The 25448-nt window shown below is 41.3% G+C and overlaps 1 protein-coding gene and 1 pseudogene across 3 annotated transcripts in view; one reads left to right on the plus strand and one right to left on the minus strand.

Annotated features, from left to right (window-relative positions):
* Positions 1–6203: 6203 nt before the first annotated feature.
* On the minus strand, positions 6204–16793 carry LOC139583574 (nucleolar MIF4G domain-containing protein 1-like; annotated as a pseudogene).
* A 2905-nt stretch (positions 16794–19698) lies between these two features.
* LOC139583575 (limb region 1 protein homolog) overlaps positions 19699–25448 on the plus strand; it is a 57323-nt gene continuing 51573 nt past the window's right edge. For 2 of the 3 annotated variants that reach the window (XM_071414804.1, XM_071414806.1), the window contains exon 1: positions 19699–19956. In XM_071414804.1, the coding sequence (XP_071270905.1) occupies positions 19894–19956 (63 nt within the window). In that variant the 5' untranslated portion in view covers positions 19699–19893. The remainder of the gene's footprint in view (positions 19957–25448) is intronic. The other variant, XM_071414805.1, reaches the window with a different exon arrangement.

Genomic DNA, 25448 nt, shown 5'->3' on the forward strand with positions numbered 1-25448 from the left:
TTTTTACTGGTAACATAACCGATTACATTTACAGGTTTTTGTAATCATATTACATAACCGATTACATTTACAGGTTTTTGTAATCATATTACATAACCGATTACATTTACAGGTTTTTGTAATCATATTACATAACCGATTACATTTACAGGGTTTTGTAATCATATTACATAACCGATTACATTTACAGGGTTTTGTAATCATATTACATAACCGATTACATTTACAGGGTTTTGTAATCATATTACATAACCGATTACATTTACAGGGTTTTGTAATCATATTACATAACCGATTACATTTACAGGGTTTTGTAATCATATTACATAACCGATTACATTTACAGGGTTTTGTAATCATATTACATAACCGATTACATTTACAGGTTTTTGTAATCATATTACATAACTGATTACATGTAATCAGTTACTCCCCAACCATGTAACATACTGTAGGTTTCTGTCCTACATGGTCTGGTCTGATGTACAGAGCCTAGCACAGCTTAAATGTGGGGAATCAGTCACTGTAGCACATTGGTGAGTTTATGTGGTACTTATGCTTTATGTGGTGCATAGCATGATTATTGTTTTGTGAAATCCTTATCAGCGTTTCGTTCATGTTCGACCAAATGTGTGACTTGTTTTTTTGCTTAGAAAGTAGCTAAGCCCTTACGGAAAAACCACATGATTTCAATTTTTTATTTCACATGTGAAATCATGTGAAACTATGTGTTTTTGGAACACTTCACATGATGATATTTCACATGAAGTTTCACATTTATCCCATACGTCTCACATGAGGATTCAAATTTTCACATGTACATATTTTTTTACATTAGATTTCACAGGAAACCAAAATGTGTCTTTAGGATACACACACAAACAGTGCTTTTAACATACAGTGTTTTCAATTGACATATTTGACACTCATGATTACATTGTGTATGTCCTCACCTTGGATCTGAACTCACAACCTCTAGGTTCACAGCATTCTGATCGTCCTGCTATGCCACAATGTCTTTCTCAATTATTGATTTCACCTGTATTCCCACACTTTGGACATAAGTAATGTAAATCTCAGCTTTGTTAAAAATACACAGAAGAAAAACTATTATATTTATCATAATGATTCAGGAGTAACATTAAAACTGAATAATATGCCCCACCAACATTAAACTATACAGAAAACCCTGAAATTGCTGAAATAAGTCAATTAAATCAATGATGAGAGAGAGAATAGTCAGAAAATAGAAGTGCAGATGGCATTTTTTGCTAAGTGCAGAGATGTGTTATATGTAATGAATGTGTAGAGGAATGCTACAGACTTTGTGGCGCAGCATATCCATAATCCAGAGGTTGTAAATTCTAATCCCAGGTGGGGTCATATTGAGATGTCAGTACGAAGTGATCATGTCAAATGGAATCATACTGTCATTGATTTTTTTAAATTACACTATTTTAGCTGAACAGCGTACCACTTTCTTTAAAACCCCCATATAATTTATTTTCCTTACAAAAAAATTTTGGGTTGAAAATTGCAGTTTAAATTGTGAAAATGGCAGTTTCACATGTGAAATTACATTTTCATTTGTAAAATAGCTGTTTTCACATGTTGAGCTGAAATTTCCACATGTAGAAAAGAGATACTGTGAGGTCAGTTGTTCACATGTGAAACCATATGTTCACATGTATTACCTTTAGAGTTCAAATGTTAACAACACCTTTCACATGTGAGGAGAATAACATGTTTTCATCTCCCATGTGAATTGCAGATTCAGATGTGAAATTTTCAGTTTCACATGCGAAAATCGAATTTGCACTTTCACATGTGAAAAACCTTTGTGAAAATCTAATTCTCAAGTGTGAAACTGCTTTTTCACATGTTGACATTTTGCATCCCTATGTTGTCACATTTATTTCATGAGATCATCTAATCAAATTTGTAGTTTCAAAGTATCACATCTTGAAAATTTGCATCTCCATGTTGTCACATTTATTTCACGAGATCATGTTTTAAAATGTTTAGTTACATGTTATGACTTGTTGATTTTACATGTCATCACATTATCACCTGTAAAATTAATTTGGTTTTTCTGTAAGGGAGTGTTCCAAAATATGTTTCAGAAGTTCTGAGTTTCTGTATAGCTGTGTTAGTATTATTGATTGAGGAGTAATTTAGCAAACGGATAGTTTGCCCAGCTGTGAGGACACAAAGAGAGAGAGCTGCTTTATCAACACCCCTCAGTCAGGTACGGGGCGGGAACACCCTCTGGGAGGGCAGGATATAGCTGGGAACAATAGACAGAGCCGGTACGCATCCCAAATGGCACCCTATTCCCTTTAAAGTGCACTTCTCTTGACCAGGGCCCACCGGGCTCGTCACAAGTAGTGCACTATAAAGGGAATAAGGTGCCATTTGGGATTTACCAGAGTCAGTCTGAAGAATGGGACACACATACTGTACTACAGTGTAAGCATTATAAAATGTTGAGGCTAATTATAGGGTCTCCATATTTTCTTTATTCCTGTGATAGTACTGTAGTGTTAAGTAGTATACTAATTATGGGATTACAGATGCTTAACTGGCTGGTTGTGCTTGCTAGCTGGAATGTTGTCAGTAGAATTTAACATCTTAGCAGAACCATTAGAGGGTCACTCAGGGGTCAATACCAACCTAATGACACATGCAAGATGGCTTTCACCTGCATACAATAGCCTGTGAGCTCTTCACTGACTCTCAGTCACAATTCGCCTCTCTAGTTGACTCACGGGGTTTCTCTTTGTTACCATAGAGACTGACTGACACGGATCAGCTACATTTGCACTTTCACCTTCATCAAAACAAATAAGAACATTAAAGGCGAAGACATTGCCACCCTCCCATAGAAGCCATTGTCTGGTGGTCTGGCGGAGGGTTTCCTCTGAGTGACCTCGGTGGCCCTGTCTCACCTTCTGGCCCACACACAGATTAATGCCAGCCTTGTTAATGGAGCTAATTAATAGTAGCAGGCATCAAATGTAATGCAATGACTCTGCTATGCAATGCACGCAGCCAATGTTGTCAGAGCCTTTGAGAGCGACGTCAACTTACCAACATTACGGCCAGGAATACAACTTTCCCGAAGCGGATCCTTTGTTCGGACCACCACCCAGGACAGTGGATCTAATCCCAGAAGCCGACCCAAAACAACATCGCCGCAGAAGAGGCAGACGAAGCGGCCGCCTGGTCAGGCTCCGTAGGCGTGCACACTGCCCAGCGCTTCCGAGTATATTACTTGCTCTTACCATCTTATAGGCAGAAACGCAAACAGGATGTACCCATGACTAGAACCATTCAACGCTGGTCTGACCAATCGGAATCCACGCTTCAAGATTTCTTTGATCACGCGGACTGGGAAATGTTCCGGGCAGCCTCTGAGAATAACATCGATCTATACGCTGACTCTGTGAGTGAGTTTATAAGGAAGTGATTTGGAGATGTTGTACCCACTCACTGTGACTATTAAAACCTACCCTAACCAGAAACCGTGGATGGATGGCGGCATTCGCGCAAAACTGAAAGGGCGAACCACCACATTTAACCATGGAAAGAGGACTGGGAATATGGCCGAATATAAACAGTGTAGTGATTCCCTCCGCAAGGCAATCAAACAAGCGAAGTGGAGTCGCAATTCAACGGCTCAGACACAAGACGTATAGCAGGAAATCACGGACTACAAAAAGAAAACCAGCCACGTTACGGACACCGACATCTCGCTTCCAGACAAACTAGCTGCTCCCTATCCCAGTCTGCTGTCCCCACATGCTTCAAGATGGCCACCATTGTTCCTGTACCCAAGAAGGCAAAGATAGCTGAACTAAATTACTACCGCCCCATAGCTCTCACTTCTGTCATCATGAAGTGCTTTGAGAGACTAGTCAAGGATAATATCACCTCTATCTTACCTGCCACCCTAGACCCACTTCAGTTTGCATACCGCCCCAACAGGTCCACAGACGGTGCAATCGCCATCACACTGCACACTGCCCTATCCCATCTGGACAAGAGGAATACCTATGTAAGAATGCTGTTCATTGACTACAGCTCAGCGTTCAAAACCATAGTACCCTCCAAGCTCCTCATTAAGCTGGAGGCCCTGGGTCTCAACCCCGCCCTGTGCAATTTGGTCCTGTACTTTCTGACGGGCTGCCCCCAGGTGGTGAAGATAGAAAACAACATCTCCACTTCGCTGACCCTCAACACTGGGGCCCCACAAGGGTGGGTGCTCAGCCCCCTCCTGTACTCCCTGTTCACCCATGACTGCGTGGCCATGCACACCTCCAACTCAATCATCAAGTTTGGACGACACAACAGTAGTGGGCTTGTTTACCAACAACGACGAGACAACCTACAGGGAGGAGGTGAGGGCACTCGGAGTGTGGTGTCACTCAACGTCAACAAAACAAAAGAGATGATAATGGACTTCAGGAAACAGCAGAGGTAGCACCCCCCTATCCACATCGAAGGGACAGTAGTGGAGAAGGTGGAAAGTTTTAAGTTCCTCGGCGTACACATCACAGACAACCTGAAATGGTCCACCCACACACAGTGTGGTGAAGAAGACGCAACAGCTCCTCTTCAACCTCAGGAAACTGAAGAAATTTGGCTTGTCACCTAAAACCCTGACAAACTTTTACAGATGCACAATCGAGAGCATCCTGTCGGGCTGTATCACCGCCTGGTAAGGCAACTGCACCACCCTCAACCGCAAGGCTCTCCAGAGGGTGGTGCGATCTGCACAACGCATCACCGGGAGCAAACTACCTGCCCTCCAAGACACCTTCAGCACCCGATGTCACAGGAAGGCCAAAAAGATAATCAAGGACAACAACCACTCGAGCCACTGCCTGTTCACCCCGCTACCACTCAGAAGGCGAGGTCAGTACAGGTGCATCAAAGCTGGGACCGAGAGACTGAAAAACAGCTTCTATCTCAAGGCCATCAGACTGCTTAACAGCAATCACTAACTCAGAGAGGCTGCTGCCTACATAGAGACTCATATCACTAATCACTTTAAACAATGCCACTTTAGTAATGTTAACATATCTTACATTACTCATATCATAGGTATATACTGTACATTTTACCATCTATTGCACCATGCCTATGCCGCTCATCCATATATTTATATGTATATATTCTTATTCCTCCCTTTAGATTTGTGTGTATTAGGTAGTTGTTGGGGAATTGTTAGATTACTTGTTAGATATTACTGCACTGTCGGAAATAGAAGCACAAGCATTTCGCCACACTCGCATTAACATCTGCTAACCGTGTGTATGTGACCAATAAAACTTGATTTGATTTGAATAAAAACCCAGTGTCATTTCATTCAGATGTGTTAGCCTACACAGAATGTGAATGAACATGATGTTGGGTCTCTTTTACAATGTTGATACATTCAAGGGTAAAAACTTGAAAAGATTGAATAGTGATTCATTTGGCACTTCTGATACAAGGTCGTAAACATGGAAGCTTGCTCATGGGAAGAGGTCAACAATGTCACAGAGCGATGCTAATGACGCTGACAACAGATTAGAAAATGACCTATAAAGTTAGCTATGGACAATCAGATGCCAATGGCATAGCCAAAGCCATTAATTTTGTCCTCAGTCAACAACCTCCTCCTCAAACGCAATTCATAGCTAAGGTCGTACACAAAGTAAAAGATTAAGACTTACACAATTTATAATTGAATATAGTGAGTACACAATGCCATGTAATTGAGAGGAAGCTGAATTATCAACTAGGGATTCAAATGTAAAACTTCAATAGACTGCTTTGGTAAAATGTAACATCAATATGACCACAAACAACTGGTACTCTATTAGGATCCCAATTAGCAGTTGCGAAAGCAGCAGCTCCTCTTCCTCAGGTCCACACAAAACGTGACATAATACAGAACATTAGTAGACAAGGTCAGAACTCCATAAGTTTAATCCAAATTTGGTATGCAGTGATGATGACGGTCATGTAAATTCTGTATGAACTTTGAGACATTGTTTCCCACTGTCACCCGAGAGGATTATTTCACATAACCGCTGCGTCCGCCTGGAAAGTGAGCTCAGTGTATTGACATTATGCAAATAAGCTTTCATGAATTCCAGAGACATAACATACAGGAAACACATTCACATGTATCAAGACCCATCAAATCAGATGAATTCAGTATGCAAATGTTTATTATTTCCCCTTATGCACATCTCAAATGTTTACATTATTAATCGTCTATTCATCTGAAACATGCATTTTAGTAGACTGCATACCATTGTTACATGGTAAAAACAGAATAACTTGGCATTCTGTACAAATATATAGACAAAGGCAATTTCCATTATGACAACGAATTCAATTTGAATGAATTCAAAGTGTTAACTACACTGGAAATAGAATTGTCCACAATTATCATTATCATTGCCACTTGACGAAGCCTCTACTTAACGTTGATATTTATAATGTTATAAAAACCATCTCTGTGGTTGCCAATACTGCAATTCATTAAAAAAGCTGACTTATATGATGACTAAGACCTCTCAGAGGAGCCATGTCCATTGACCTTGGGGCAACATCCAAAATCAGTTTAAAAACCAGTTTAAAAACCACAAAACAAAACAGCATTGCTTCAGTCTTGAAATTAAATTGATGGGTTTGTTCTTTGTAATAAAGACAATTTTCTCCAAACAGGTCTCTTTTGTTCTCCTGGCATTCTCCCAGTCCGAACGTGTCTGTGTGTGTTTTACAGTTTGAGTTTGGTTTCTTTGGCCTCCATGGCCTTGGTGGCGACCTCGGCTCGCTCTGACAGAAGGCCTGTTTGCTCAGCTGGTCCCTGGGGCTGGGCATTCTTCAGTAGGAAGTGACTGATGAACAGCTTCAAGCCCTCCCGCAGCATTCCTAGCTTGGGAATTCCCGAAATCCTGACGAGACACAACACAATGACAGACATTGATACCAGACTTTTCACATGGTCAACCCTCAGCGGTGCAGTTTTACAGGAGAGCCAAAGGACTCTGGCCAAAGATGTTTCATGACTAGGTGAAAGGAGGAAGAATCTGACCCTGATAAAATGTATTCTAAACCAGGGTTCGTCAACAACAAAATAATTCTGACCTAATAGTCGGCGGGCCAGAACATAATTAGCATATAATATTACCACAACTAATTGGCCTACATTACAAATTGAACACAATTTAACACATCTGATTAGCACATAATAAATTCAGTGAAAATAACCATTTTGATTTGATTACGCTCATAAAATGACCAATGTCTCTATTCAATTATTATTTTTGTCTCTTTCTCTGTGAGTTGATTGATGGGAAAAACAAGTCTACGTAGCCTACTTTAGGCTACACTACTCATTTTAACGTCAACATTCGTTCAGAACAATTAGCTTCATTGCAAGAGAAAATTTTGCTCTCAAAAAGTATCAAAAGAAAGGTGAATAATAAAAATCGAGGATATGGTAAGATGAACGCAAATCTCTGTCCATTTCAGGGAAGAATGGACAGAGGGATATGCGTTCAACTTACCATATTTTCCCAATGCCAAGCCAGTGTGTCTTATTTGCAATGAAAATGTCACTGCGTGCAAATCATTTAAATCTCAGACGTCATTATGAATCTAAGCATGGAACCTTTGAAGTGGCACTCCGCCCCAGACAGAGGCCCGACGCAGAAACATTGAAGAGTTAACTGCAAGCTACACACAAAGCTTTTTTTGGCTGACATTCTGTCATTTAAAACGGGTTAAATCTGCAGTTACAAGGACGAGGGAAAAAAGTGGACATGGTGGAAAAACTTGAGGCCTTTACTAGGAAGCTTGAGTTGTTCGATTTGGACTTGTCATCTGGAAGGCTACTGCACCTTAGCACATGAAGAAACGACAGGCAGAGGGACCAGGCCGCAGCATTGTCACACAGGTGATGGAAGATTAAATCAAGCATCCGAGGGACAACTTCTCCACCAGATTTGAAGACTACAGCATGCCCAAGGATATCATTGAGTTTGTACTTGATCCTCTCACAGTCCAACCAGGTGGAGAATTCTCCTCCCTTGCTAAGAAAACGATACCCTTGCTCCCTCAATTGCTAAGAAAACTGACCCTTGTGCCCGAGGAAGCGAAGGTAACCTGCCTAAATGATTACCGCCCCGTGGCACTCATGTCGGTAGCCATGAAGTGCCTTGAAAGGCTGGTCATGTCTCACATCAACAGCATCCTCCCGGACACCCTAGACCCACTCCAATTCGCATACCGCCCCAAAAGATCCACAGATGATGCAATCTCAATCGCACTCCACACCGCCCTTTCTCACCTGGACAAAAGGAACACCTATGTGAGAATGCTGTTCATCGACTACAGCTCAGCGTTCAACGCCATAGTGCCCACGAAGCTCATCACTAAGCTAAGGACTCTGGGACTAAACACCTCCCTCTGCAACTGGATCCTGAACTTCCTGACGGGCCACCCCCAGGTGGTAAGAGAGGCAACAACACGTCTGCCACGCTGATCCTTAACACTGGCGCCTCTCAGGGGTTTGTACTTAGTCCCCTCCTGTATTCCCTGTTCACCCACGACTGCGTGGCCAAACACAACTCCAACACCATCATTAAGTTTGCTGACGACACAACAGTGGTAGGCCTGATCACAGACAATGATGAGACGGCCTACAGGGAGGAGGTCTGAGAACTGGATGTGTGGTGCCAGGACAACAACCTCTCCCTCAATGTGAGCAAGACAAAGGAGCTGATCGTGGACTACAGGAAAAGGCGGGCCGAAACAGGCCCCCATTAACATTGTCGAGGCTGTAGTGGAGCGGGTCGAGAGTTTCAAGTTCCTTGGTGTCCACATCACCAACAAACTATCATGGTCCAAACATACCAAGACAGTCGTGAAAAGGGCACGACAAAACCTTTTACCCCTCAGGAGACTGAAAAGATTTGGCATGGGCCCCCAGATCCTCAAAAGGTTCTACAGCTGCACCATCGAGAACATCCTGACCGGTTGCGTCACCGCCTGGTATGGCAACGGCTCGGCATCTGACCATAAGGCGCTACAGAGGGTAGTGCGAACGGCCCAGTACATCACTGGGGCCAAGCTTCCTGCCATCCAGGACCTATATAATAGGGGGTAGGAAGGGCCAATGTCCATGTAATCTTACTCATTATGATCTAAAAGACTAAACTGATCCTAGATCAGCACTCAGCACTCCAGCACTCCTAGATCAGCACGTTTTATAATTACGGGCCCTGTTCTCTTACCTGGAACCGCCTGTCATGCTCACAGAACTTATCTCCCAGTACAGCATAGAAGGCATTGAATCTCTTCTCCTGGAGGCAACAATCCATCAGCAGGTGGACAATCTCTCTATCCTGCTGGTCCTTTAGCCCCATCCTGTACACAGAAAATAATGTAGTGTCACATACTGAAACTTGTGACAACGTCTAGCTTTGGTATGAGAGCATTTCAGCAGTGCAGAAGGGTAGGGACACAAAACACACCGTATCAGCTTCTCAAAAGGCATCCAGGTAATCATCGCTGGTCATGATGACGCAGAAGATATTTCTCCTTATGTCTGTTCATTCTCCGTTTCCAGGCCAGGTCTAAGATCTTTAAGCTGAACTGAGTAGACAGATGAAGGAAAAATGGCATTATGATCAGTAAAACACATTGAAAATGTGGTCTAGTTCAGCTCAAATGTAGTGATATTGCAGTCAGGGTAGGCAGTGCGTAAAAAAATGATAATAATAATTTTAAAAAGCTGTATTGATAAAAGAAAATAACAAATTGTCATTATTTTTGGATATTTTATGTTTTTTTCTGATGGGTGTCCCTAGACTGGGATGGTTGAGCTAACGTGCGCTAATGTGATTAGCATGACAGTTGTAAGTAACAGTAAACTTTCCAGGACATAGACATAGGCAGAAAGCATTTGTTGCATTGAGATGATTTCATATTTTGCACATGCGTATTGCCTAAACATGTTGTGTGGTAAGCTCTGCACATTTGGGCGTGTCTACATAATTTGGTGGTCTCATCCCTTTAACTGAACGAAGCTAGCTAGCAAAAACAACCTGGGTAAATGGACCTCCTTCACTCATAGCGGTGGGAAGTAGTGGTGCTGAGGGTCCTGCAGCACCCCCTGACAAATCACAATTAAAAATAATATATATTTTTTAAAGACATTTGGGAGCATTTCTTCCCCCCACCAAAATAGTGCCACTAGGCCTTTATTACTCCTGTACGAGCGGAGCAAAATCTGTTAGACAAACAATTTCACATATGCACATTTGTGGCCTGCTGGAGGTAATTTTGCAGGGCTCTGGCAGTGCTCCTCCTTGCACAAAGGCGGAGGTAGCGGTCCTGCTGCTGGGTTGTTGCCCTCCTACGGCCTCCTCCACGTCTCCTGATGTACTGGCCTGTCCCCTGGTAGCGCCTCCATGCTCTGGACACTATGCTGACAGACACAGCAAACCTTCTTGCCATAGCTCGCATTGATGTGCCATCCTGGATGAGCTGCACTACCTGAGCCACTTGTGTGGGTTGTAGACTCCGTCTCATGCTACCACTAGAGTGAAAGCACCGCCAGCATTCAAAAGTGACCAAAACATCAGCCAGGAAGCATAGGAACTGAGAAGTGGTCTGTGGTCACCACCTGCAGAACCACTCCTTTATTGGGGGTGTCTTGCTAATTGCCTATAATTTCCACCTTTTGTCTATTCCATTTGCACAACAGCATGTGAAATGTATTGTCAATCAGTGTTGCTTCCTAAGTGGACAGTTTGATTTCACAGAAGTGTGATTGACTTGGAGTTACAGTGTGTTGTTTAAGTGTTCCCTTTATTTTTTTGAGCAGTGTAGTTGAATGAAATGTAACTGTGGATGCTACATCAGTCTATGGCCGAGCTGAGTTGAGCAGTGTGCCATTTTGTCGGATGATATGAAATATGTCGCCATCTGAGGCTATCGCTTTTGTATCTTGGCTACATTGGTTTTTACATTTGGTGAAAATTGTTTGTCAATTTCAGTTAATAGCCTATGTCACTGGCTGTTGGAGCTACAGTGGGATCCAAAATTACTGGCACCCCTGACTGGCAATGCACAAACAATACTTAAAAAATATAAACAATATAATTATAGAGACAAACTCAAAATACCAACATGTGAAAAATACTGTACTTTATTAATGTTTCAATGGAACACACCAAAATAATTTATTGATTTAATTAAAAATCAATGTCTTCCAAATCAAGGTTTCACAATTATTGGCACCCTTAAATGTTATTGTAAATAACATCCACCAAAATTAAACAAGGAATTACATTCCACTTATTTAAGTTTATCTAAGTGTTAATGAACTATATTGAGCCATTACATCACTTCCTTTTTCACTAGAGTATAAAAAATAGGTAACACGCATGCCATCTAACACCATGAAGAAAACAAAAGAACTGGCAGTTCAAAAGGAACAGATGGTCGTAGACCTTCATAAATCTGGTAATGGCTACAAGAACATCCACAAACGATTGAATATACCACTGAGCACTGTCAGGGCAATTATTTAAAAATTCAAAAGATATGGAACAGTCGAAAACATCACGGGTAGAGGACGCAAATCCATTTTGCCCACCAGGATAGGGAGGAGGATCGTGAGAGAAGCAACAAAATCCCCAAGAATCACTGTGAAAGAATTGCAGGCCTTGGTGGCGTCTTGGGGTCACCAGGTTTAAAAAAGCACCATCAGACAACCACAGGCTCTTTGGAAGGGTTGCCAGAAGAAAGCCCTTAATGACCCCAAGACACAGACGCAAGTGCTTGGAGTTTGCCAAACGTCATTTAAATTATGATTGGAAGAAGGTGCTCTGGTCAGATGAGACCAAAATTGAACGTTTTGGTCAGATACAGCATCAGCATGTTTGGCGTCGAAACAGAGATGCATACAAGGAGAGGCACCTCATACCCACGGTGAAATATGGTGGTGGGTCAGTGATGTTTAGGGGCTGTTTTAATTCCAGAGGCACTGGTTAAGATTGATGGCATAATGAATTCCACCAAGTATCAGGCAATTTTGGCTGACAATCTGGTTGCCTCTGCCAGAAGGCTGGGACTTGGCCGTATGTGGACTTTCCAACAAGAAAATGACCCAAAACACACCTCAAGATCCACACAGAAATGGTTCTGTGACAACAAAATCAATGTTCTGCCATGGCCATCTCAGTCGCCGGACCTCAATCCAATCGAAAACCTGTGAGCTGAGTTGAAGAGGGCAGTTGATAAGCGCAAACCCAAGAATGTGAAGGATCTTGAAAGGATCTGCATAGAGGAATGGTCCAAAATCCCTACAAATGTGTTCCTTAACCTTGTCAAACATTACAGGAAAAGACCATGCTGTTATCCTTGCCAGAGGTGGTGGCACTAAGTTCTAAATGAAGAGTGCCAATAATTATGAAACCTTGATTTTGGTTAAATGTATTTTGTATTAAATAATTGAATGATTTTGTTGGGTTCCATTGAAACATTAATAAAGTACAGTATTTCTCACATGTGGGTATTTTGAGTTTATCTCCATAATTATATTGTTTATATTTTTTAAGTATTGTTTGTGCATTGCCAGTCAGGGGTGCCAGTAATTTTGGTAAATTAGGCTTTGATAATAGCCAGTGCCTAGCCAGCCACCGACCTCTCTTCTCAAATCTTCATATGAAAGAGCTGCAGTAATGATTTGGTGGAACACCAGGGGCCATATGTACCAAGCATCTCTGAGTGCTAATCTAGGATCAGGTCCCCCCCGTCAAAATAAGATTATATGGTTTGAATCAGCAGGACTATTCTGAGACACTGGATGCATACGGCCCCAGATCTTTTATGGTTCCAGTACCTTTCCTTCGGCAGTTGTCTGTTTTGATGTCATGTTGCCCTGGTCACCTATCATGGGTGCTCTGCTCCACGATGAGCCCACGATCCACCAGCAGCCCACCTGCTCTGCAGCCAAGAGGTTCTCTAAAGAGACCCTCAGCTTCACATCACTGGCCCCTGAACTCTGGTAGATCTGAACACAACAGTTAAAACATTATTCACATAATGCTCCGGGGTGAAGTTTCACCTAATTACAGATCTAGGCACAGCTTCCCCTTCCCCAATCTCAACCTTAAATGTAAGTGGGGTAAATGCTAAACTGAACCAAGATCAGCATCTAGGGGCAACCTCACCTTACTCCTTCACACTCCCCTCATCTGGGTGCGCAAACCTATATTATAAACTGGGTGGTTCAAGCCCTGAATGCAGATTGGCTGACAGCCGTGGTATATCAGACCGTATACCACAGGTATAACAAAACATTTATTTTTACTGCTCTAATTACATTGGTAACCAGTTTATAATAGCAATAAGGCACCTCGGGGGGTTGTGGTATATGGCCAATATACCACGGCTAACGGCTGTATCTCGGCACTCCGCGTTGTGTCGTGCTTAAGAACAGCCCTTACCCGTGGAATATTGGCCATATACCTCACCCCCTCGTGCCTTATTGCTTAAAGATAAACTGCTATGTGAGATTATAGTGCCCCCTGGTGGTTTTAGCTAAAATGCACAAGTGATATATTCTTGTGGTTGAAACATCAACAATGGATAGTATTTCATGGCTGAGCAAAGAATGGTTTTGAGGTTATGATATCACAGTTTGTTAGTAAGTATTAAGTTAATCAGATCCATATCCCACCAGAGTTCTCTGTAGCTTTTGCACTCTCAACAGGCTCTGGGTCATGGACCGGGATCTTCCTCATATCGTTGTTCTTCAGAGCCAACATGGTCTCCAGCATGAAGCGCACCTAAAGACAGAGATGACATTCAGAAGAGAGTTGGCTTGTTATTAATTTATGACTGCTAAGGAATGCTAATTGCGAGTTGCTCTGGATAAGAGCTGCTAAATGAGCAAAATGTTAAAAGACCATGTTCGAAAGCGTTACCACCAATAAGGTGCATTTCAGCGTATAGACAGAGGGTGATGTTGAGAGTGGTGTTGTGTGGTAGCTGTGACAGACCGTACCCTGTTTTCATCCTGAAACTTGGTGCTCACACCGCTGGCTTTGCGCTGGGCCCCAGAGATGAGCTCTTTCAGAGCCACGGCATCATCCTTCCGCAGGGCGAAGCCTACATTTTTCAGCATGAACAGAACCAGCTCAATGTCCTTTTTCGGTGAAGGCCCAAACCAGCATCTTCAGGATGTCAAAGGTGAGGAGGGCGTGCACCACCTGGAAGTTGTAGAGATGTGCCACCATGGCCACCGGGCTCTTGTACATTCCGTCAAACGTCCGCACCACTCTCTCCAAGAAATTAGCCACCTGCAAAATGGTACATTGTGTCAAAGAACAGAAAATAAAGCAAGTCATTGGAACCTTGAATTGCTGAAGGGTATGTGAATGTGTGTGTGTTTCAAGTTTGATTGTGTGTGGTCATTTACTGACAGGTGGGGAATAAACCTGACTGAAAGAGATAATGCTAATAGGAAGGCAAGGTGTGAACTGCCACTTTCCCATTAATCAAACAGAGGGGGTTAGCTTATAAAGGAACTGGAGACAAGTCACACAGCACGTAAATCAAACAAACCACAAGCTAATGATCATTCACAGGTTAATGGTTACTCCTTTTCTCACACAGACTGTGTTGTTACAAAATACTATTTTCTTCTTTCTGTGCCCTTATCAGAGGAGCATACAGGGGTGAACTAAAGGTAAACTAAAGGTCACCAACAGAGAACAGAATTCTAGACAACTACATCTGCTACAAATCCATTAGGATTCAATCGTAATTCTTAGATGACTGTAACTAGCTCCCTTACTTTTCTGCATCCCAAATGTCACCTTATTCCCTATATAGTGCCCCATTTTTGACCAGGGCCCATAGGGCCCAAATGTGGTGCTATCCAGCACCTGACACCAATGTAGTTAATTAGGGGAGTACCCTGACTGAGACTCGAGCCCAGGTTTCTGTGACTGTCATTCCAAAACAATTATACCAAAAGGCAAAAAAAAATCGCTTGGTGAGGTCGCTAGGTGTTGAACTAAGGTTGGATAGTATTTTTTTTTAAGGGGTTCAACTTAGTTTTTTAGCTCACTCCCCTCACTTATTATCTTTTTTTAAGGGTAGGTAGCATAAACATAACCCCATATCACATATGGATTTGCATTAGTATACGTTTATTTTTTAAATGCCACTTTAGCTACAGCAGCGACATGACCGTGATAGCCAGTAAGAAGTATTTCAAGTCGGCAGGCAGGCCAATACAACACCATTGCCGGCTTATCGACTCATTGTGCACTCCAATCAGCCACGCAAAACGTTCTTGTGTGGCAACAAACCTGCCCAATTAGCTGATTCGCTTTCCATACACCCACTCCTTTCGACACACCCACTCGTCCATACTCCAGTTGCCATATTGAGCTGCAGTTACCCTTGGTGCAATGATGCCAATTTAGCAAGTTGGTTGCTAGATTTAGGAACTTTTCAGACTAGCCTGGGAACTTTTTTTTTTCAAACAGAACCTAGCAACACATTTAGCTACTTTTAAACATTTATTTTGAACTTTTAGCAACTTTTGAAAAGTGACTCAAACGCTAAAATGCACGTATTTTCCTTCTAAATGACACAAAAACGATTTTCTCTGTCACACACTCAGTCACAACACACGTGCCTGGCTGCAAAAGTGCATTGTGAGTGACGTCAGCAGAAGGCCAGCAGCAATTTCAGTACATTGCAAATCATTGTCGGCTGAATGCAGCAGCAGTAGTACGGGTTCGACGAGCCAAACCCAATGAATATAGTTGGTCACGAATGTTTGATCTTGAACAGAACTTACAACATCAATCAACATGTCTCAATCAAAATTGTACAGAAAATAGCGGGAGTCTGTACCCGAACAAATATCAAATCATATTTTTCGCCGAGATGGCCAGTCATTTTGTGTAACGCTATTGTGTATCCTACGTAATGACGCAGTTTTACGTTATCACGCAATGACATCACAACGTCATTTAGCAACAAATCAACCTGCCTCTAGCAACTTACTCTGAAAATTAGTCGGCAACACTGCCTGGGTGTCTGTCAGCTAGCACTAAGCCAAGGTGGGAAAAGGTACAAAACTGCTGTAGCCTATTTCACAGAGAACATGCCGAAAAGTTTACCAAAAAAAAAAGGAGAACAGACTAGGCACTACAAAATCAGAGCTGATATGATTTTCTCTTTCGAGCGTGCCACGCTAACGGGCCCCCGCTAGATAACACAGCCACAAGGTCCATGAAGAGCATTCTGCATGGCAGCAGGTGCCCCATCTGCTTCTTGTTTACATCACACTTCATGTGATTGGTGGATTGTAGCTCACCACCGCTAACAAATTTCCTGTGTCTTTCCTTCCCTCTTGGCTTTCAACTTTGCAACAGAGATAACTATCGTTATCTATTTAACTATGATCTTATTGTTACTTGACGAAAGACACTGACTTTTATAATTGAATTCCTTTCGATGGGTCTACGAGTTTCAAGCTTGGCAAGAAACAAACATGCCTGTGTCTGAAGCAAAAAAGCTCGTCTATGAAGCAAAAGGCTAACGTTACCTACCACCTACTTAAGTGAAATAGCCCCTACCGTCGTTACTTCGAAATAGTTGAACAAAACTATCTTAAAAAGTCAAATAATTAGACACATGTATCCAGTCTTCATGAGGCAAGACATTTTTGTTGACAAACGACTCAGGAAACACAACAAATTATTATCATTTTTAGCGCGGAATGATGATGTCATTTATTTTTGGTCGTCACTAGTTACCACAGCCACAAAGTCATAATTATGTCTACACCCCGCCTATTCTACGATGTAGCTTCTTCAAATCTGATTTTAAACGTATCCCTAATTTTAACCACACTGCTAACTTTATGCCCAAACCTAACCTTAAATGAATACGAGTTTTTTTGTGTGTTTTCATGAATTTGTATGATATACAATATAGGCTAACCGTGTAGTTAAAGTTAGAGTTAAGGTTTAAAATCAGTTTTTAACAAGATACATTTTAGAAATCGGCGGGGTTTAGCCATAATTAGGACTTTGTAACTGTGTTAACTAGTAACAACCCATTCAGTGGGTTTTGGCTGAATAACCGTTCTCCTAGCAGCAGGATATTATGCTGAAGCACGATCGCGGAATAAAAAACAAAAAAATAAGAGCCCCCTGCAAAGACATGCTAAACTATGCGAATATCGATACTTTTTTCACAGCATTGTAGCCACCTTCGAAAAAATAAATGTATAATTTGACGCATTTTCTTTTTTTTCTTATATTATTTATATCAGCATTTCTTTTGAAAGTTTACACAAATACTGCTATGTTTAAAGCTGTTGTGTAGGCTATATTTAAAGAAATACACTTTTTAATAAAATACAAATATATGTTATTGGAATTACTCAATAGGTTCTGCAAAAATGAAATGGGTCTCTTGTTCTGGGCAACGGGTTTAATAGAGAGTACTTGTGACCCCTTACTCCATCCACTCCAATCACTGCAATGCAATACACAGTATATGGGATACTTGTTGACACTTTAGAGATAATGTTTTTCTACCTGTCTCAGCTAAAGTGGGGTGGGAAATACTCAGTAGGGTCTCTACTAACCAAATATGTGTCGTTTTGGAGGGGGACTGCGTCATATCCAGCAACACAGCTTTAAATTACCTGGTGCTATCCATGGTCCTGAAATCAATACACACTCAACAACAAAAAGGAAACACAAATTCCTGTCATCTGTCATCATGAAGTGCTTTGAGAGGCTAGTTAAGGATCATATCACCTCTACCTTACCTGACACCCTAAACCCACTTCAATTTGCATATATATTGCATGCATGCAATAGATCCACAGACGATGCAATCGCCATGGCACTGCACACTGCCCTATCCCATCTGGACAAGAGGATTTCCTATGTAAGAATGCTGTTCATTGACTATAGCTCAGCCTTCAACACCATAGTACCCTCCAAGCTCATCATTAAGCTTGGGCCCTGGGTCTGAGCCACGCCCTATGCAACTGGGCCCTGGACTTCCTGACGAGCCGCCCCCCCCAGGTGGTGAAGGTAGGAAACAACACCTCCACTTTGCTGATCCTCAACACAGGGGTCCCACATGGGTGCATGCTCAGCCCCCTCCTGTACTCCCTGTTCACCCATGACTGGCCACAATGACTAGACAGCCTACAGGGAGGAGGTGAGGGCCCTGGCGAAGTGGTGCCAGGAAAATAACCACTCCCTCAATGTCAACAAAACGAAGGAGCTGATCGTGGACCTCAGGAAACAGCAGAGGGAGCATGCCCCTATCCACATCGACGGGATCGCATATTATCTAAAAAATATTTAATTTGCCAAGTGATTGACTTGATGCATTTTATGGCACATGTCAAGGCTGGCCTTGGGCTGATTTAAATATGTAAAGGTACAACCATTATCAGCACCATTAGGTTAATATAGGTCTTTAACAGGTATGCCATTCCATCATTGTTTACATTTTGTCTTTGTTTACATTTGATTTCACACAGGAAGCAAACAGGGTGAGCCCCAAAAAACAGTTAAAGTGTTTTGTCTTTACAACTGATACTCAACACAACAACAGTACATGAATGTATTTTTGGAATTAATATAACATGCAGGACTAAATGCATATGCCTATAAAACAGTCGCCCTCCAAAACAAACTATATTTGGTTAGTAGAGAGAGACCCTACTGAGTATTTTCCACACAACTTTTCTACCTTTCTCAGCTAAAGTGTTCTTTCTATAGCCTAACATACCAGTGTCAACATTGTATTTTTTCATTATTGGTGTTATAATTTTTATTTTATTTGTTATGTTTTCATAAATTACTTATTGCATTTTCTTGTTGACACAATAAAATTGGCCATTGATTAAAATGCAATACAATTTTAATGAGTTATCCACATTGTGGTCCTTTGTAGCTCAATTGGTAGAGCATGGCGCTTGTAACGCTGCGGTAGTGTCTCCCGGGTGGCGCACTCCACCAGAGTCTCTGGGTTCACGCCCAGGCTCTGTCGCAACCGGCCGCAACCGGGAGGTCCGTGGGGCGACGCACAATTGGCATAGCGTCGTCCGGGTTAGGGAGGGTTTGGCCGGTAGGGATATCCTTGTCTCAGTATGTAAAATGTAATAAAATGTATGCACTCTACTGTAAGTCGCTCTGGATAAGAGCGTCTGCTAAATGACTAAAATGTAAAAAAAAATAAATAAAAAATGGTAAAATGTAGTGGTTTCGATTCCTGGTACCACGATACGTAAAATGCATGCACGCATTACTGTAAGTCGCTTTGGATAAAAGCGTCTGCTAAATGGCATTTATAAACTGGGTGTTTTGAGCCCTGAATGCTGATTGGCTGACAGCAGTGGTATATCAGACCGTATAGCTGATAAAACATGTATTTTTACTGCTCTAATTACGTTGGTAACTAGTTTGTAATAGCAATAAGGCACCTGGGGGGTTTGTGGTATATGGCCAATATACCAGGCACTCCACGTTCCGTCGTGCGTAAGAACAGCCCTAAGCCGTGGTATATTGGCCATATACCACACCCCCTCGGACATTATTGCTTAAATATATTATTGCAATGTTTTGAAATGCGGGATTTTATTTTGAAGTTTTTGTTATTACCATACAAAGTGACGTTATCGTTTGTGCTGCTGGCAGAATACTAGTCACAGAAGTGTATGTAGCCTGAGCCGTTTTTTTCTGTTGACCATAGACAGGTTTTATGGACGTCAGTTGTACGACTAGTATTTAGTGGGGCAATTGACTTGCATTTGCAATATGAAGAATGGAAGAAGACGATGTTACTATCAGAGAGCAGAATTTTCACAGCCAAGTTCGAGAGTACATTGTAAGTTAATCTCTCTAACGTTAGCTAGCTAGCTTGCTAGCCAACATTTGATATGTGGCGATGCTGCTTACATTAGATCAGTCAAAAGCAAAGCTAACGTTACTTTGCTAGCAAGCAAGTTGCATATAGCTAGCTACCAATGATAACTAGCGAACGTTCCCCACGTGTAACTATAATAGTAGCTTTCTGATTAGCTCACCTTTATTGTATCTCTACAAGGTATAGCCACGTTAATTATTAAGGGGGAAAGCTGCGATTTCTGCATCCATTTTGGGTCTTTAAAATTCTTGAAGAGTAAAACTTATGAATACCCCCGTGAGTTCAAATGTCTTACCCTCATCATAACCCAAAATATAAGCTTGTTTTACGAATTTGTTTTGTAAACAAAGTAATTGTAAACAAACACTAACATTTGTATTCTCAAAACATGTTTACAAGTAAACTATATATTGGTCAGTCCTTGCATCTATATGAATTTGAATTGTTCAATTTCTACAGTCCAATCCATCTATTTACCAAATCAGTGTCGGGATAGCTGCTTTGCTATTGTTTGAATGGCAAATTGCGCTTTTATGTCTCCAAATAAGTTAGCTTGCCTCTATTGTTGTCATCTTTCTCCTTCCTTGCTTGTTCAGTGTTTTTTTTAAATTTTATTTTACCTTTTTTTAACTAGGCAAGTCAGTTATGAACGAATTCTTATTTTCAATGACGGCCTAGGAACATTGGGTTAACTGCCTTGTTCAGGGGCAGAACGACAGATTTTCACCTTGTCAACTCGGGGATTTGATGCTGGGATTCGATGCAGTATGCTGGTAGTGGCTACCCAATTAGCTATAGGCAATTCCATGGTAATGAGTCTTTTTCCTTCTAAATGTTACCAAACAAAAATGTAATTTAAAAAGTATAATAACTCTATGCACAAGAACTCATTTTAACAATTTCTGCTGAACATCTTACAAAAACTAAAACTGCAAGAAATGTGCAGATGCAACGTTTGGTAACAGAATTTTTGTAAAATCTCCCTCTGTTTTTTTTTTAATGTGGCCACGTTTTCCAAACACTGTTTAAATATCTGCTCTGTATTAAGATTCAACGATGTCTGCAGAAAGAATGGGGTGTCAGCTATGACATGACACCTTGACTTTTGGTTATTGAACTACAATAAATGAAGTGGATTTACATCACAGAATTACATCATGGGTCCCTGATCTGTACCATAGAAAAAAATGCATAATTATGAATATCATTCTCTTCATGGTGATGTATCCTGAAAGGTAGAACTATTCAATATCCTCCTTTGCATATTTGGGTATTATTCTACACACTGGTTATTATTCTTATTCCCCAAAACAAGACTACATTTGGTTGGTCCAGACCAAATCTGAACCAATCATCTACATCACAGTACAGCACAATAGAGTTCAGTAAAGTAAATAAGCACAGTACAATACAGTACATTATACTGTACTCTAGAGTTCTCTACTGAATTCTACTGTAATGTACTTTACTCTAATTTTCTTTACTTTACTGTACGGTGCTGTCCAAATGTATGAAACATAGACGCCTATGATTGGTTCAGATTCGGTCTGGCCAGGGCAGACTGACCAAATGTCAACTACTTTTCAACGTCCATGGATGTCCGGTGTTGGTCGGTGCTCAGAGGGTGAGGATACTTGTGACAGTGAATGGAAAGAGGGTAGGTGGTAGGTGTCTGTAAGAGCCGGGAGAGGTGACATTAACTGGAGTGTGAGGGAGGGGTGGACAGACTGTTTTAAGTATTGCTTTGACCTCCAGTTATGAGCTGAACATAACAGTATGACAGTGGAAGGGAGGACAGTAGCAGGTGACCCAACTGTGGTTTGTGACTACTATGAATTCCCATTCTAGCCAATTAAATTACAGTAATTCCTTGACTGATAAATTGGTAACAGAATTATGAGTTTTAATCACTTAAAGTTGATATCAGTAAAAACACTAACTAATTGGTAGGGCTACCTTTACTTGTTATTTCCATGAACTTTCATTATCCTCTATCATGAGAGAGAGAAATGACAAAATATCTTAAAGATATGGGGGTTTTTGGTAACAGAATTACTAGGCACAAGGGGTTGTTTCTTTTTTTGTGAAAGTTTTTTATTTTATTATGTTTTTAATAATTTTGACATTACACCATTCCATAACACTGATAAAAACAAAAGCCTAACACTCAACAAGACACCATCTTTCAATCGTACAGTACCAGTCAAAAGTTTTGACAAATCTACTCATTCCAGGGTTTTTATTTATTTTAATATTTTCTACATTGTAGAATAATAGTGAGACATCAACACTATGAAGTAACACATAAGGAATCATGTAGTAACCAAAAAAGTGTTAAATCAAAATATTCTTCAATGTAGCCACCCTTTGCCTTGACAGGTTTGCACACTCTTGGCATTCTCTCAACCAGCTTCACGAGGTAGTCACCTGGAATGCATTTCAATTAACACGTGTGCCTTTTAAAAAGTAAATTTGTGGAATTTCTTAAATTAATGCGTTTAAGCCAATCAGTTGTGTTGTGACAAGGTAGAGGTGGTATACAGAAGATAGCCCTATTTGGTAAAATACCATTTTATTATGGCAAGAACAGCTCAAATAAGCAAAGAGAAATGACAGTCCATCATTACTTTAAGACATGAAGATCAGTCAATGCGGAAAATATCAAGAACTTTAAAGTTTCTTCAAGTGCAGTCGCAAAAAACATCAAGCGCTATGATTAAACTGGCTCTCATGAGGACCGCCACAGGAAAGGAAGACCCAGAGTTACCTCTGCTGCAGAGGATAAGTTCATTAGAGTTAACTGCACCTCAGATTGCAGCCCAAATAAATGCTTCAGAGTTAAAGTAACAGACACATCTCAACATCAACTGTTCAGAGGAGACCGTGAATCAGGCCTTCATGGTTGAATTGCTGCAAAGAAACCACTGCTAAAGGACACCAATAAGAAGAAGAGACTTGCTTGGGCCAAGAAACACGAGCAATGGACATTAGGCCGGTGGAAATCTGTCCTTTGGTCTGAGTCCAAATTTGAGATTTTTGGTTCCAACCGCCGTGTCTGTGAGATGCAGAGTAGGTGAACAGATGATCTCCGCATGTGTAGTTCCCACTGTGAAGCATGGAGGAGGTGGTGTGGGGGTGTGTTGTGTTATTTCATAGTTTTTGATGTCTTTACTATTATTCTACAATGTAAAGAAAATAGTAAAAATAAAGAAAAACCTTTGAATGAGTAGGTGTGTCCAAACTTTTTACTGGTACTGTATATCAGTGGTTTGAATATTAAACCGCAAGTAAAAAATTATATAAAAAAGTAACACAACTACAAAGCTCCCATAACCCATATATTTGTACTAACTTAATCCCTAGCTTCTCATCCATACTTCCAGTCCCATATATATATATATATTTTTTTTTTATGTACAAAACTAAATGTGTTTATTAGTTGCCAGGTGTCTTTACTTCAACATGAATGTGTTTCAACTTATTTCTAATATCTTTCAAGACTTAATTGTAGATGTTGTAGAACACCCCTTTTCTATCGGTTTGACCAGAAAGCCAAGCATTTGCTTATTCCACGTTTTTAGGATGGGAAAATGGTTGAGAAATTTCTGCGTAGTTTGTATTTATTTTTATAGACTCTTTCATTTGACATGTTCCTATGAACTTCCCATGTCGGTGCTCACGGGGCTTTTTACATGGAAATGCCACTATCCACGTTGGCATTCCAATGCTCCCTCCTCCCTTCTAGCACATAGTGCCTAAGTGATTCTACTATGAAATGTGACCACCATTTGTGACCCACGTTTTGTTGCTGTCACCGGAGTTATAGCATAGCCTAAACTTTACACAGCTAGTGCTGTAGCAGCATATGTACCTTAACATGAGGGATCATAGCTCTGGTCCAGGGCATTAGTTTGCGTTCCTCCACTGCACATTCCTTAGTGGATTAATGCACAGTAACGCCATGGACCAGAGCTAGTAGTATTTAAACATTTTTTTTTTATATATATATATGTTTTAAAGGTGCGGTCACTATAGTGTCCCCAGTGTTGTGTGAGGTCAAATATTATAGAGGTGTACAATGCTATTTGAGGTGCTGGCAGTGCCCTGCACTCACTCTAAACAAGTCTATGTCATCGGTTGTCTCTGCTGCTATGTCTAACAACATTGACCCTCAAGTGGAAAATAATGCATATTCGAAAACGCCATGACTGTTAGGCTTTATCAGTACATCCACTGAGTCATGCATATGATGGTAGTAGATGCATGAATCATGTAAAACATCGACCTGGTAGATGCCGGGCAACAATGCGCTGCCTGTCACGAGGGAATGTGTGTAGAAAGCTGATGCAGGCTAGGATAGTTGGGTTTAAATTACGAGCCTACTGTTAAATAAGTGAGGATTCTAAGGGAGAAAAATAAGAAATAGGCCTAGATACAGTGGAGCAATTTGATGATAAGCAAAGTAGAGTATACTGTTGTCAGTTGATCACCATCAGCCAGCTCAGGGTTCTCCCTGGGTGTCCTGCCACTCCTGGGCACAGTCAGGCATCCAACCAACCTCATATCTGAAGTTTTGTCGGAGGGGGTTTAGATGTGTTGCTGCTGATCAGAGCACTGACCTTTCAACCGTTTTTCTGGTCTGTAGTCATGTGGTGGTGATATTGAGTTTTCTTTTTGAAGGGTTTTGAGAGCCAATCTTTGTCTATCATACTTTATAATGATAGACAAAGATATGTGTCTTGTCTGCCTGTTACTCCTGCTGACTCATGTCTCCTCGTGTTGTATAATGTGGAAACCGGAGATAGTGCTGCTGCTGCTGCTGCCGCGGAGGACCTAATTCATTCAAATTTGAAATTTAGGGGCTATCTCGTGTCAAACAATGACTATTATGGTTTAAACTAGTCAGTTGCAACTTTTCTGTTTAAGCTATCTGTTCTTTAGATTTGGGTATGGTGTGGCCAGGGCCGTGAGTCATAAAGTGCCTCAGTAGGAGTGCTGATCTAGGATCCGTTTTAACTTTTGTATCATAATGAACAAGGTTACATGGCCATGGGGACCTGATCCTAGATCAGCACTACACTGAGATGTTTTATGAATACATACCCAGTCTACAAGGCGAGGGCAAGGTGTTGTGGAATATACGTAGCAAAAGTATCGGCACCCACCCAGGCTATTCTTCCCCTGTAGGAGTGAATCACCTAGACTTGAGAGAGGCCTTTGGGGGTGGAGGTCTGCCTGTAACCTGATCAAGGCTACATGCATGACTGGTATCCATCCAGCCAGGCCATCCCAACTTCCATCAATCATAGCTGTCTTATGGAAATAACTCTACATATACAGTACATGATATGCAGTAATGCATATCCCAGCAAACTTGCTGTCATAGACCATGTATCGCATGTCCATAAATTACTAGTGATGCACTGATAGGACATTTTTGACCGATATCCCAA

The sequence above is a fragment of the Salvelinus alpinus genome, chromosome 8 (assembly GCF_045679555.1).
Source record: "Salvelinus alpinus chromosome 8, SLU_Salpinus.1, whole genome shotgun sequence".
In the NCBI taxonomy this organism is placed as follows: Eukaryota; Metazoa; Chordata; class Actinopteri; order Salmoniformes; family Salmonidae; genus Salvelinus; species Salvelinus alpinus.